Source organism: Centropristis striata, chromosome 21, assembly GCF_030273125.1.
Source record: "Centropristis striata isolate RG_2023a ecotype Rhode Island chromosome 21, C.striata_1.0, whole genome shotgun sequence".
Taxonomy (NCBI): Eukaryota; Metazoa; Chordata; class Actinopteri; order Perciformes; family Serranidae; genus Centropristis; species Centropristis striata.
The window spans coordinates 5,969,388-5,983,941 of NC_081537.1; the positions used below are offsets into that span (position 1 = coordinate 5,969,388).

The following is a 14,554-nucleotide window of genomic DNA, read 5'->3' on the forward strand; positions in this document are numbered from 1 at the left end:
ATAAAAAATTTAAAAATAAAATAAATAAAGTAATAATAATAATAATAAAATTAAGATAGATAAATTATTTAGTAGATTGACGGGAAACTAAGGAGAGAAAATAATAATACTGATAAAATAAATAAATAAATTAAGATAAATAAATGATTTAATGGGAAAAGGGGGAAACAACAGTGTCCTTTTCGTTGCATTTACCGCCATCTGCTGGACTCAACTTTTTTCATACTTTCCTTCTGTTATATTCTTTGAATTAGTCCAGTTGTGGCAAGAAATCTCAGAAGGATCTTCCTCCCTTCTCTAGATTTCCCACCTTCTATTATATTTTTGAAGTTTTCTCCTCTTATATCAGCCTTTTGCATCTCTACCTCCATCCTTTCCCTCTCCCTTTATACTCAGGACACGCTGTTACCACATGTTCTACTGTCTCCCTCTCCCCACAGTTACACTTACCAGTCGCATGTTTTCCTATTATATTAAGTTCTTATATATAGTAGTGTTATTTAACCTACTGTGCCCTATTCTAAGTCTACTTATAATAACTTGTTCTGTTCTATTATCACCATAACAGCATGCCTCCCCAACTACACTTTTCAGTTTGTATTAATGTCTCCCTTTTATCTCCCTCTTCCAATGATGGTTCCACTGATTGATTATTTCTTTCCAGATCAGACTTTTCCCTAGTTTTACTTTCATTTCCACCTCCTCTTTTTTTTTACTGCTTCCTTAGCCATTTTGTCTGCTATTTCATTTGCTATTAAACCTTAATGAGCTGGAACATCTATTGATCTAACATGTGTAGAAAAGACACATATTTATTCATTTATTTTACAAAATGTAATCACATTGGCTATCCAAATTAAACCATTCTCTCATGAACTCACTGCATGGATAAATGTCGTTAATTTATTTTTGAAAGAAACGTTATTAACCCTCCTGTTGTCCTCAGGTCGAGGAAGGAAGAAGAGGGAAGGACGCAAAGGGAAGTAAAAAAGATGGAGGAAAGAAGGAAGGAAAGAAAGAAGGATGGAGTAAGGAAAGAAGAGAGGAGGAAAAGGAGAAAGAATGGAAAGGAGAGAGAAAGGAAGGAGGATGGAGGAAAGTAAGGGGAGGAGGAGAAGAAAGGAAGGAAAAAATAAAGAAGGAAGGAGGGAGAAAAGGAGGGAGGCAGGAAGGAAAGAGGGCAGAAAGGAAGGAGGAAGGAAGGAAAGAGGGCAGAAAGGAAGGAGGAAGGAAAGAAAGGAGGGAAGGAAAGGGGGCGAGGGAAGGGAAGAAGGAAGGAGGATAGAGGAAGGGATGGAGGCGGGAGGGATGAAAGAAGGAAGGAAGGAAGGAGGAAAGGAGAGGAAATCAGGAGGAAGGAAAGAAGAGAGAAAGGAAAGGAGATAGCGGAAGGAGGAAAGAAAAGAAGGGAAGGAGGGAGGAAAGGAAGGAAAGAAAGAAAGGAGGGGCGAGGGAAGGAAATAAGGAAGGAGGATAGAGGAGGGAGGAAAGAAGGAAGGAGGAAAGAAGAGAGGAAGGCAGGAGGAGGGAGGAAAGAAGGAATAGTCAAAACAGATTGGGTCAATTTGACCCAGAAGGACGACAGGAGGGTTAATTATGTGTAACAATGAATTTACTTGAAATACATCCAGGCGGGGATAACGGACAGTAACAGCAGATGGCGCTCAAACACCTGCAGCTACATTTTAAGTGACGTAAACCGACTCAACGAAGAAGGAAGCGTAACCTGCGTAACCAGCGCATTGACGTCACACGGTTTGGCAACCGGCGCGCTCCGCGGCAGAGCGGCGTGTGTTCCTTTTCGTTTCCCTGGAAGTTAGTCTTTGTGGTAAGGTTCAGCGCTTTTATGAGAGTTTCTATGACTGTTAAATGGCTCTATGACTTAGAGACACGAGAATACACATTATAAAGTCCGAACTTAGAGTCAGATTAGTTAAAGGTTAACGTTAATGTTAGCTCAGGGTATCAATATTTCTCATGTTGCGCACTTCCACTAGTTAGCACCTGTGAGGCTAAAAGCTAACCGTGACTGTTGTTCTCTGATCTTCTGTTATTGTTAGAAAATTATCTGTTTGTAACGTATCTACTGTCATTTAATATATTCTACCCTGCTTTTTGGGGTAAATGCTATGTTTATGTTAATTTAAAGGTAAACAAAGTTGTCAAAATCTGATCAATATCTCTAATTTCTTCCTCCTTCATGTTCCTCCAGAGTCATCATGGCTTCAGATGACATTTCTCAGCTGGCTGATGCTCTTTCCAAGACCCACGTCGGGGATGGAGAGTTGAGCTATAAAGGCTTGGGGCTGAAGCTGGACAATGCTGAATCAGGTCAGTAATTGAGCAGGGCAACAGAAAGAGTTTAGCTAGGTTTCTCCTTTTTTTTGCCACTGTGTACTGTTGACATTAAGCCTGACAACCTGTTCTGTGTGTTTTCAGTGGAGGAGCTGGTCCGTGAGATAGAGCAGTACCACGGTCTGAGAGCTCTGCGCCTGGAGGGGAACACTGTGGGAGTAGATGCAGCTCGGGCCATTGCCAAGGCTCTGGAGAGCAAAGACCAGCTCCAGGTACTCAGGCCATAGCTTGCATTCACACTGAACAGATATAAGCCAGTTCACACTTAGGCCACGTTTATACATAGCAGGGTATGTAGAGAAACGAATATTTCCTCCTCTTCGTTTTCAAAAATAACATTGTGCACACAACATCGTTTTCAAAAAAGTTGTCATTCACATCAACCCGCATAAATACGCCATTATAACTATGCAAAACCTATTATATGGGCGGCAGTGTAGGGAGAAGGATAAAGCCATGCAAGCCAATCAGAATCCTCAGAATCAACAACAACGACGAATAACACGAGCCACTTCCTGTTCCTTTCAAAACAACTAGATAGAATGAGTGTGAGACTGTTTTTTTGTTTTTTTTTTCTTTCTTTTTTGGACCTTGATGGATGAGATCTTTGGTGGGTGGGGTTCGTATTGTTTGTTCATGTCTTACTCAAAATGTCAATAAACATATGTTTTAAAAAAAAAAGAATGAGCGTGAGAACCTAAAACCCTGTTTCTCCTAGTTGACATGACAACACATAACCGGAGTTTTCCAAATTCTCCACTTTGCCCGGAGTTTTTAGAAATAATCGTTTTCTGTGATAAAAACTGGATTTTCGTGTAAGTAAGAGGCCAAACCGCATGGAAATATCTGCGTTTTCCCTTCGTGTAAATGGGGCCTTACATATGAAACCTTTAACTCTCCCTTTTGCCTTTTGTTGTAGCAAAGAAGACACTCCATACTGTTTTCTTTCTGTTCAAAGCTCTTTTTGTCTTTCAGAGATGCTACTGGAGCGACATGTTCACCGGAAGATTGCGCGCTGAAATCCCAACAGCCCTGGTAAGAATTTCATATATATAAGATAAGATATACTTTATTCATCCAAGCAGAGAAATGTAGGTGTTCCAGCAGCCAATATACACACAACACAACACAACACAACACAACACATGTATACATACATATTCCACCTATACAAAACATGAGCCCACAACACATAGCCTAGGATAGAAAAAGTGGAATGGATGGTCCATGTGCATTAGTATCTGTTACTCATAGATAACAGTTACAGCAAGTGTGCAAATATACAGGTGTGTAAATAAACAGGTGTGCAAAAAAAAAAATAATAATAAGGGACAAAAAAAATTGGTACTCTCAATCTAACAAATAACAAATTTGCTCACACTGCGAATATAATATGGATTTTGTTCAATAGGTGTCTCTGGAGTCATATATAGTTTTTCTTTACACAACTCTAATATAAAGTAAAGACTTTTTGCAGATATCACTGTTATTTCAACACATACACACTTTCCAATTTCTATTTGATCCATATTCTGAAGGGTTTTTTTGTAGAGAGGTTTCTTCATATATACTATTCACGATCTGATTTATGGAAAATTTATGAAAGAACTGCAATTGTTTTAAAACTGCTAACTGATTCATGGAATAATAAAATCTGTAAAAACTTTTGACTCTAATGCATCAACTAAAACAACTACGTCAAATAAAGCAAGAATTTTGATTTTCCAGTGTTCAGATTTATGTTCTGTAAAATGTATGAAATTTAGAACATATTTGTTAAGATATTATCTCAATAAATATGTTCTAAATTGCATTGTTCATCGATGATTTGCATTTCAACAGAACACTTGTAATTAAAAAAATGTCTCACTGCAAGTAAACAACTGGGGAAGTTTCATGGTGTCATATCTATGAGTTAAAATCTTTATAAAAAAAAAATAAAAAAAAATATTCTTCTTACTAAAAGGGGAGTCATTATAAAGTGCAATTGCAGTAGGTAAAAAATTATTCTTAAATCTGTCCTTTTTGCAGCTGGTTTAACACAGTTTTATGAGTCTTATCCACTGTAAGAAAATGTGTGCCTCACATATTTTTTTCCTGGACATCCATCAGAGGTCTCTTGGCAGTGCGTTAATGAGTGCGGGGGCCAGGCTGACGGAGCTGGACCTGAGCGATAACGCCTTTGGGCCAGATGGTGTAAAGGGAATCGAGCAGCTGCTGAAAAGCCCTTCCTGCCACAGTTTAAGGGAGCTGAAGCTCAACAACTGCGGCATGGGGATCGGAGGAGGAAAGGTGAGATTGTTTGACCCAATTTGAAGTCTTTCACACACCTTCATGTAGCATATATCTAATAGCACTTTGGTTTTACTCTTTACTAAAACATGAGAGAAAGAAACAAGTGCTCCAGATTTACAAAAACATTTTTCAGACAGTGTTTTTTTTTTTTTTTTTTTACTTTTTATTTAACCATTTTAATAATTTTACATAACATTTCCTGACAGAATTTTAAGTAAGAGACATCACAATAAACATCCTGAGCATCATACAAGAAAAAAGTGTTAAGACATTACAATAAATACAGAAATAAGTAGTTCTGACATAACATAGTTATGAAGTTAGTTTTCATCTTGTAAATAAATAAAAAGAAATAGTTGAATATTTAGACAATCAAAGAAATAAAATGTCAGAAGTATTGATAATTATGACAACATGCAGAGTAGACAATATATATAATCTGTGGCTAAGTGGGGTTTTTTAAATAGGCATCTCTTTCCGGCAACATGTCATCCCATCGTCCTCTCCATCAGACACCCAGATATTGTGAAATGCAAGACCATCTTTGTATAAAAGTGTCCATAGTTAGCTGCAGGCTTGCAGTCATTCGCTCCATCGTGTAGACATGTTTCAGTCTCTGGACCCATTGACCTATAGTTGGTGGTTTTACATCTCTCCAGTGCACGGTGATCATTTTCTTTGCTACCAGTAAAAGAACCCTCAGTATATATCTCTGATCTGCATTATATCGGTCTTTAGGTATGGCTCCCAACAAAAATACCAGACAGTGGTTTTAGTACGATTGCATCACAGTGCAGATTGTTCCAGTGCTGTGTGGTTTGTGTAGATCCTGGCTGAGGCTCTGATTGAGGGCCACAGACGGTCATCAGCAGAGGGAGCTCCTCTCAAACTGAGAGTGTTCATCGCAGGGAGGAACCGCCTGGAGAATGAAGGAGCCAGCGCCCTGGCTAAGGCCTTTCAGGTAGGAAATAATCACCTACAAGCAGATTTGTTAAACTCAGTCCACAGAAAGTCATTGGAGACTTTTTTTTATATATATATATATATATATATATTTTTATTGATTCACAGTTGCAGTAAACAGTACAATCGAAGAGACATATTTTCATTTTCTTATATAACCCAACACCCATTCCACTCCCCCAGAGACCCTTACATCGTTGTATTAATAGGTTAATACACCAGATCAGTTAAAACAACAGTGTGTAGAAAAAAAAAATATTAATAATAAAAAAATATATATATATACACACACCCATACATAAAATATATATAAAATAAAATAATTAAAAAATAAGTAAAAAATATAAAACATGCATATATATATACACATACACACATACATATACAAAAATGTATATATATAAGAAAATACATAGTCATTGGAGACTTATTCAGTAATCAGTTAATTGTAATTTGTCAGTCAAAATAGCCATAACATTTGCGAAATTTGCTTGTTTTCTCTCTGCCCTCTGCAGTTGCTCCCTGTGGCTGTGACAAAAAAAACATATGACATGAACAGTTGTTTCAATTTTCCTTATAAATGATATTAAAAGGTCTACAGCCCGGCACCTTAACATCTACATTTTGCTTTACTTCAAGTCTAGTTTTGAGTTTCTCTAGTTAACTAACATTCGATTCTAAATCTCCTGAGATATTTCTGCAGTGTCCAGACTCTCATTTGCACTTGGGTCCTTGCTGCTTTCTGACAAAATCATATTAATAAATGCTCATTATTACTTATTAGTAATGTTGGTAGGCTAATGTAGACTTAGTAGGTTGTTACATCTTCATTGTGAGGCTAAAAATAAGGTTTGTGGCTCCGTTCCGATGTTATTTCTCTTTTTTTGTCCAACAGTGGCTCTTTTGTTAGTAAAGGTTGCCGTCCCCTGGTATAGCTGTATAGTTGGACAATAAGACATTTGAAGAAGCAACCTTGGGCTTAAGGCCATTTCTATGGCCAAGTCAGTCAAAACCTCAAGCTTTCCTCTTTTTTTCCCTTTTTAAGCTGATCGGCAGTCTGGAAGAAGTCCACATGCCTCAGAACGGGATCAACTACGCAGGTGTGACAGCGTTAGCTTCAGCCATGAGACACAACGCAGAGCTCCGCGTCCTCAACTTCAACGACAACACCTTCACTAAAAAGGGAACTCTGGCCATGGCACAGGTGAGGCCTGTTCACACACACACACACACACACCCGAAAGGTAGAAGAGATGTATGCCTCCAAAAGTGTTTCTGTACATTTTTTTCCTCCTGTTTTTTTTGTTCAGGCAGGCGTTTTTAGGTTGTCCCTAGATGTTTTTATTATTTTCTCTGCACCTTAATCTCCTCCCTTAGCTGTTTCTTTAATGTACTTTATTACCTGTGTCTTTTTATCTACTGCTGATTTTAACGTGTCTGATTTTTCTCTTAGTCTTTTGTTTATTTCGTTTCTGGTTTCTGTAGCACTTTGAGATTTCTTTATGAAAAGTGCTTTACAATTAAAACAATGATTCTCCTGTGGGTCATACAGGCTCTGAGGCATCTGAGGAACGTTCAGGTGATCAACTTCGGGGACTGTCTGGTCCGCTCTGAAGGAGCCATCGCCCTCGCTGCCGTCCTCAGAGAGGGACTACCGATCCTCAAGGTCAGTCCATCATCACGCTGGATCCTTTTCTGTCTGTCTGTCTGACTCATCAACAGGCTGATAACAGGGCTATGTTGCTATGTTGCTATGTTCCTCTTCTTCAGGAGCTCAATCTGTCATTTGGAGAAATCACCGAGGCAGCAGCTCTGGTGGTGGCTCAGGCTGTCATGGACAAACCTCACATGGAGAAAGTGGATCTGAACGGTACGAACACTAACTGAGGGACTGGTCTTAGTAACTCTGGAGCAGTAGCTGTTATATGAAGGGTTCCCATTAGGGGACTGACGATACTCTCAGCTCACGGGACGAGATTTTAAGAAAACTACAATGACACAATATACGACTCGACCAACAGACTATTATTTAACTGAGTTGCACATGCATTTTGAAATGTTTTATTATAACTCTTTGCATGCATGATGTAAGTATGAGCTTTTAATAAACTTCTTCCTACACAAATTGAAACTAAAACTACAATTTATAAAAGTTAAAATAAGATGAATAAAAAAATAAAATCCCACCAGAGGGATTAATGAGACTCCGGAGGTGATGTTTGGTAATCGCTTAGCAACAGTTTCGACTGTGATCCGTGACAACATACACGACAGATTAAACACAGGAAACGCAACTGTGGCCCGCCGTCTTTAACTGCACAACATCAGCAGCTGATCAAAAAAAAGCAGCATGGCTAATTATAATAAAGATAGCGATCTTTAATAAACCAGCATCACTAACTGTGCACAGAGTGTCCGGTGCTTGTTGTAAACAAACAGAGATCACTAAGTGAACACCTCCTGCAGCAGCAGCACATACACACTGTACTCTTACAGAGCTAACTGTTAGCCTATTAGCAATTTGCAGACTTTGGCTCTGCAGCTGGGAGAGACTGCTGCAGGAGGACTGTGACTCTTCGATTCATCCTTACTCTTCTTAACGAGCCTCTGCAACGTCATTCTGGCTGCTTGCTGCTTCTCCTCTTTCTCCTCCTCTTCTTCTTTTCATTTTACTGCCCCACAGGTCACAAATAGAAGTTTGATAACTCACAAATCTTGTGAGACGGATTTTTAACGCAACAAGAAATATCGTTGACTTTAATCTCGCGAGATCTCGTGGCATGACATCTCGTCACACCCCTACTAACTGGGGAAATTAAAGTTGTTGTTTTTTTTAACTAAAATTAGAAGGAAAAAAGTGATGCAAGTTCGTCATGTATTATGACTCTAACAGGTAACTGTCTGGGGGAGGAGGGCTGTGAGGCTTTGAGGGAAGCCATGGAAAACATGGAGAAAGGAGACATGCTGGCATCACTCAGGTAACGTGTGTGTGTGTGTGTGTGTGTGTTTTTTTTAATTGAACATTAAGTGGGTTTACTGAGAACCAAAAATAATCATGTTCTTTTCAACTCCCTGTAGTGATGATGAAGGAGAACCCGAGGAAGAGGATGAGGACAATGATGATGATGACGACGACGATGATGATGATGATGAAGATAGCAGCGACGACTGTCATGAAGATAATGAAGAGGACGAAATTGTGAAGGAAAATGGAATCACAAGGAAAGACGACAGTCCGGAAAAACCTCAGATTTCAGTAAGATGACACCAAATACAGTATAAGAACAATAATATATTATAATAATAATAATAATAATATAAGACCATTGTTTTCTTCACTTTATACATTTGTTTGGAGAAATATAATGATAGCAACAAAAAGTAGCTGATAAGAGTTTAATTTCAGAGCTGGTATCTAGCCATTTTCCATGGTTTTCTTGATAATAACCAAAATCATTATGAAGAAAACCATGGAAAATGTAACTTGTACCTTTTAATTGTACCAGGCATTAAAATAAACAAGAAACTGAAGAAAACAAGGGTGGTCTAATCATTTTTTTCCATGACTGTACATCATGCAAACGTCATATTTATGTTTTTACGAGACAACTTTTTCTACCTCAGCTGTTCTAGTGTGGTAATATTGTGCGTGCTGTTTGTACTTTGTGTCCTCCATCAGGCAGAGATCATGTCCTTCCTCAGCTCTCCGTCTGCAGAGAAACTCCTCCAGCTGGGAGAGACGAGGACAAAGCTGCAGCAACAGGTAGGAATCTAAAAGAAGAGAAGAGGAATGTCCCACCTGGTTGGTTCGTTCTAACGCAGCTGTTCTTTTGTGGATATATTTAATAAAACTCTTTTCTCACCAGGTGGATGCAGCTGATCCACTCAAGGCTGCTGATGTCCTTCTGAAAGTCGCTTCTTTGTACAGCGAGGAACCAGAGACCAAGACTGCTGTCCTTGAAACTATTGGTGAATAAAATGCTACTTCTATAAATCGTCCTTCTGGTGCAGCGGTCTCAAACTCAAATTACCTGGGGGCCGCTGGAGGCAGTATCAAAATGACCAAAAAAAGACACAAAATGACCAAAAAAAAGACACAAAATGACAGAAGAAAACTAAATTACTTAAAAAAAGACACAAAATAACCAAAAAAGACACAAAATTATTTTAAAAAGACACAAAATTATTTAAAAAAGACAGAATTACCAAAAAAGACACAAAATGACCAAAAAAGACACAAAATAACCAAAAAAGACAAAACATTATTTAAAAAAGACACAAAATTATTTAAAAAAGACAGAATTACCAAAAAAGACACAAAATTATTAAAGACACAAAATGACCAAAAAAATACTCAAAAATGACTAAAAATGACACAAAATGACCAAAGAAATACACAAAATTACTAAAAAAAGACACATTATTTTTTAAAAAAAAGACTCAAAATTATTAAAGACACAATTATTAAAAAAAAGACACAAAATGACCAAAACAAGACACAAAATTACCAAAAAACAGGAATTAAAGGGTCCTTCCACACACAACACAGTTAAGTGCCATTCACATAAAACTCACATTGAACTTTCATATCAAGGTGGGGGCCACAAAATATCATCACAAGGGCCACAATTGGCCCGCGAGCCGCAAGTTTGAGGCCCATGCTCTAGTGGTTTGTATATAGGTCTCACCCTTTCATGTGCTAGAGTCTCTCATTCAATGAGCTGCATCACTGTGTCTCCCAGATGCCGTTCTGAAGAAGCTCCTCTCTGGCTCCGCCCTCCAGTCCTCCTGCTTCCTGTCCACTCTGCTGGTCATGATGGGGCTCCTCAAGGTAAAGCAACGCTACAGCACTCCTAACCTTCTTCCTCCCAAGAACCTGACACAGAACTAAAGGGCACAAGGCAATACAGTGGCTGATGCACACAGCTGCATGTAGAACAGTGCATAGATTGATGCTTTTACTGTGGATCCAAAGTTCACAAGTGCACAAAAAGCCAATTGATATGTGAGTCAGTCGCACTATGACCAGAGCAGATGATAACCAGAGCTGGAAGATACAGCTGCCTGCAGGTTCCTGGTCAGTGTTGTATATAAGACAGTAGGGGTGTGCCATATCATATCATCCACGATTATACCGGTATATTTATTTATGGGTAAAAAATGCATATCATGATATTGGCAACATTCCTACTTTGTGGCGTAGTGGCGTAAGGATTTCCCATTAATTAAGAAACACACGCTCTAAAGCCTCTTTTGCAGTAAAGTGTCGTTTTTTTTATACTTTCTAAATTGCTGATTGATATTTAAACGCTCTCACCAGACAAATAACCATTTACCTCCGCTGCTGAAAGTCGTACAGGAAACACTGGATTCTGTGGTTACAGTTGTAATAAGTTGCAAGGTACCTCTTTAAATTGTGATGGAATTTGTTACTTCTTTACTTTTGACTTTTTACACAAATCCTTTCATTAAACCTTTCTGTTTTTCACTTTTTTAAACCTTCGTCATTTTGTGCCCCTTTATAAAGAAAGAATGATGTGGAGAAGTGGCGTGTGCTCTCCCTAAACATAAGAATGAAATAACATTTTGTCTGGGTTTAGGGTTAAATAGAAAATAATTCTGTATAAGTTAATGCTGCTATTAAAGCAAAAAGCATCAAGTAACTGCATTATTACACTGACTTACTCAGAAAAGTTTTAAAAAAATGACTAATCAGTAAGTTTATAATTAATGACCCCCAACACTGCAGTTAAAAAGGTTGCCGCTACAGTTGCAGATCAATGTCGTATTGGTATTAAAAAAATTGTGAAGGTATTAAAAAAGGTAAATTTCAGTAATGCGTTCAATGAGGTCAGTTACTGGACTAAGATTGCTGGTCAGAGACGGACATGTATAATGTTGTATCATCAGCATAGGAGTGATATGAAATATTTAGTTTGTTTGAATGATGGACGCATATCCACATTTAACAGTAGTGGACCAAGAATAGACCCTTGAGGAACTCCACATGGAATGGTCAACTACATCAGCACATTAAATTATTAAATTATTACATTTAATTATCTTTAGACCAAGCACTGTTTGATAAGAACTAGTACAATATATGATTGATTGAAAAGCAGTTAACTATATATCTCTTTTTTTCCTCGGTGATTCAGGGAGAGGGGAAAATGAAAAAGGTGCCACTGGTCCCAGGTCAGCTGTTGTGTTTGGAGCACGCTGTCCAGCAGGAATACTTCACCCAGCACCACGCCTCGCTGCTCCACACCTGCATGTCCAAGTAGGTTATCTGTTATCTACACATCAGTCAGTGTGAAACATGTGAATAACAGTACAAAGTCTAACTGCAGTAACTAACAAAAGGTAAAACTGAGAAAAACTGCTTTTAAGGTTTTTTTTTTTTTAAACTGGCCAGCAAAATGGGTTATAGGTAGGTAAGTGATATGACACTTATTTCTACATGTATTGATGATGTCATTCTTATGCTCAAAAATCTTGATGATTTATTTGACCTTTGACCCCAAAAATGTAGTTACTGCATTGTTGTAAAAGCTTCTAATAGTAATGCAAAAACAGAGCAGTAACTACAATGTTGTTGTCTTCTTTCAGCTTTTATATTTTGTTTTCAGAGAATAAACATTTTCAAATTGATTTTGTTATCGGTGTATTTAAAAGTGTTTAACAACTCTTTTCAGAGATTTGTGTATTTTAGACTTAATATTACAAAGTAATGTTATATTTTAGTCTTAATATAATTTTATCTCACTATTTTTCCTTGATCTCTATCTAGATAATAATTTCACTATCAAATAAACCTATAATTTCTATAATTTTTATGTTTAAATTAGTATATATATCCAAAGTAGACAGTGGTAAGTGCAATTACTGCTTGGTTTTGAGTTGGATTTTGTGGTTTTTATATAATTATTTCTCTGAAATAAAGCAAAATCGAAATCTTAAACTTTGTCACAAGGTAAAACAGACATCAAGGAGTTCATTTTTAGTTATAACTCAATTTTGACCATAAATGTAATTACTGCAGTTAGACTTTGTAGGGCAGTATAGTATTGGCCAGATTGCAATGAAACATACAATTGGGTACCAACCTGTGTCATTTAATTAACACTTTGTGCAGATGTTTCACAATAAAAGCCTTGAATTTGGTCACATCTGAATGGCTTTTTTTAATGTGAAGCATCTGCAGGAAGTGTTTGTGTAGCATAGAACAGCCTGTAACTCGTCCATCTTTTCTCTGTGAATGTGCAGGAGCAGTGAAGCTCTGGAGTCGTGCAGCAGCGCCAGCGAGAGGCTGAGCTCCACTCTGGAGAAGATGTGCCACGACCAACACTGACGCCACTGACCAACCAACCACTGCCAGTACGACACTGGGACAACAGGCACACACTGTACCGACTTTAATGTCTTCAACAGAAAGCCACAGGGAAGCTTTACACTTGAACAAGGGACTCAGACAACCACTTAACGTGTCTCCACTCCTGATTTGTATATTTTATGAAGGCAAGAACTGTCCAGAATGTCTTAGTTTTTATTTTTCTACTTATGGTTGTGTCTTATATTTTTATAATAATAATAAAAAAATATAGAAATACACATCAGTTAACCTTTTGGGTGAATGTGTAAAGAACAAAACTGATTGTAAGCTGGAGTGGAGCTAACATTAGAGAATGTCCAGTTATATGTAGGTTCATAATTCACTGTTTAACAACACAAAGCATTTATTTCAGACAGGTAATCTACATAGCTACAGGTTCTCTGCATAGCTACGGGTTCTCTACATAGCTACGGGAATTTCAGGGTTAACAGATTATTTGCAGGTCTTCATTAATATAGAAATTGTATGGTAAATTTTGGCAAATAATGGCAGATATTCAGTGTTGGGATAAATGTGCAGCTACAGATTTGCTGTATTTCTAGACGTATACCTCACATACTCTGATATTTGTTGCTGTGAGAATGTTGTTAATGAGTGCTGGAACAGAAAGGCCAAGACAATTATTAATGTAACTCATACTGAACAAAACAACTACAATCTATAAATCCAAAATAAATGACTTAAAAAATAAAGAGCTGACTTTATTGTTCCATTCTAGTGATAGGTTGCGGTACATGCTTGTAACCGTGGAAATGAGCTTCCACAGTTTCTGCATATAAGAAAAAAACTTTCCTAGGTGAAAATAAACTTTTTGTACAGTCTGTCCAATCACAATCCTCACACTGCTGCTCATAAGATCCAGTCAAGTCAGGGTTCTGTGTGCATCAGACTGTGAGCAGGAATGGGCTGCATGCAGGAGCAACACACACACACACACACACACACACACACACACACACTCATGAGCCTGAATACACAGCATGTGTGTGCATCACTGTGCACTGAGCCCAATCATAACAAGCAGCTCTCAGGAGACCACAATCCATTTTACCTGATGGTTCTTTTCTTTTTTCACTCATAATGATTGATCACTCACACAGCTGCTCATTGATTAGTAACGTAAAGCATTTTTAAGGGATATAGGACAAGAATGGAATATACTTTAATGTCATTTAGATATTTTGATTAACATTTGATGCTTGAATTTTAATGTTGAATTTCAAGGTTTGAAAAGTGCTTGGTTTTTGGATTAAGTGCTTGTAAATGCTAGAAATTCTTACTGTATTTCTCTTGCAATCTGACTATAGATAACCGCATTTTCAATGGAAAAAATATATATAAACTGAACAGCCTATAGCCTATCTGAAATGAAGACCGCTCCGCCTGCGTCTTCTTGTTTCTGAGATGTTTCTTGTTGCTCTACCCTGTATCTTCTTACTGAAGGGAGTTTTTCTAATTCCTAGTGGATGTGAGGGCTCCTGAAGTAGCCTATTTGTGGGTCTTTCCTCCTAGTTTGGGTAGTGTTTAGTTCCACCAGCTGCCAGTTGA

The 14,554-nt window shown here is 37.8% G+C and overlaps 1 protein-coding gene across 1 annotated transcript; it reads left to right on the top strand.

The window, feature by feature from the left end:
* Positions 1-1,699: 1,699 nt before the first annotated feature.
* rangap1b (Ran GTPase activating protein 1b) lies at positions 1,700-13,698 on the top strand. The gene is made up of 16 exons (XM_059324654.1): positions 1,700-1,828; positions 2,213-2,331; positions 2,440-2,567; positions 3,331-3,390; positions 4,468-4,647; positions 5,477-5,611; positions 6,659-6,817; positions 7,166-7,279; positions 7,384-7,483; positions 8,507-8,591; positions 8,692-8,869; positions 9,293-9,376; positions 9,480-9,582; positions 10,356-10,444; positions 11,772-11,893; positions 12,880-13,698. Exons 2-16 carry the CDS (start codon positions 2,220-2,222, stop codon positions 12,962-12,964), a joined length of 1,734 nt encoding a protein of 577 aa, XP_059180637.1. The 5' UTR covers positions 1,700-1,828; positions 2,213-2,219; the 3' UTR covers positions 12,965-13,698.
* Positions 13,699-14,554: the final 856 nt, after the last annotated feature.

Excerpts from the sequence above, each read along its gene's own strand:
- rangap1b (XM_059324654.1), top strand. The coding sequence starts at position 2,220 with ATGGCTTCAGATGACATTTCTCAGCTGGCTGATGCTCTTTCCAAGACC. Across the intron at positions 9,377-9,479 it reads GGACAAAGCTGCAGCAACAG|GTGGATGCAGCTGATCCACT; the intron begins GTAGGAATCTAA and ends TTTTCTCACCAG. Across the intron at positions 10,445-11,771 it reads TCATGATGGGGCTCCTCAAG|GGAGAGGGGAAAATGAAAAA; the intron begins GTAAAGCAACGC and ends TCGGTGATTCAG.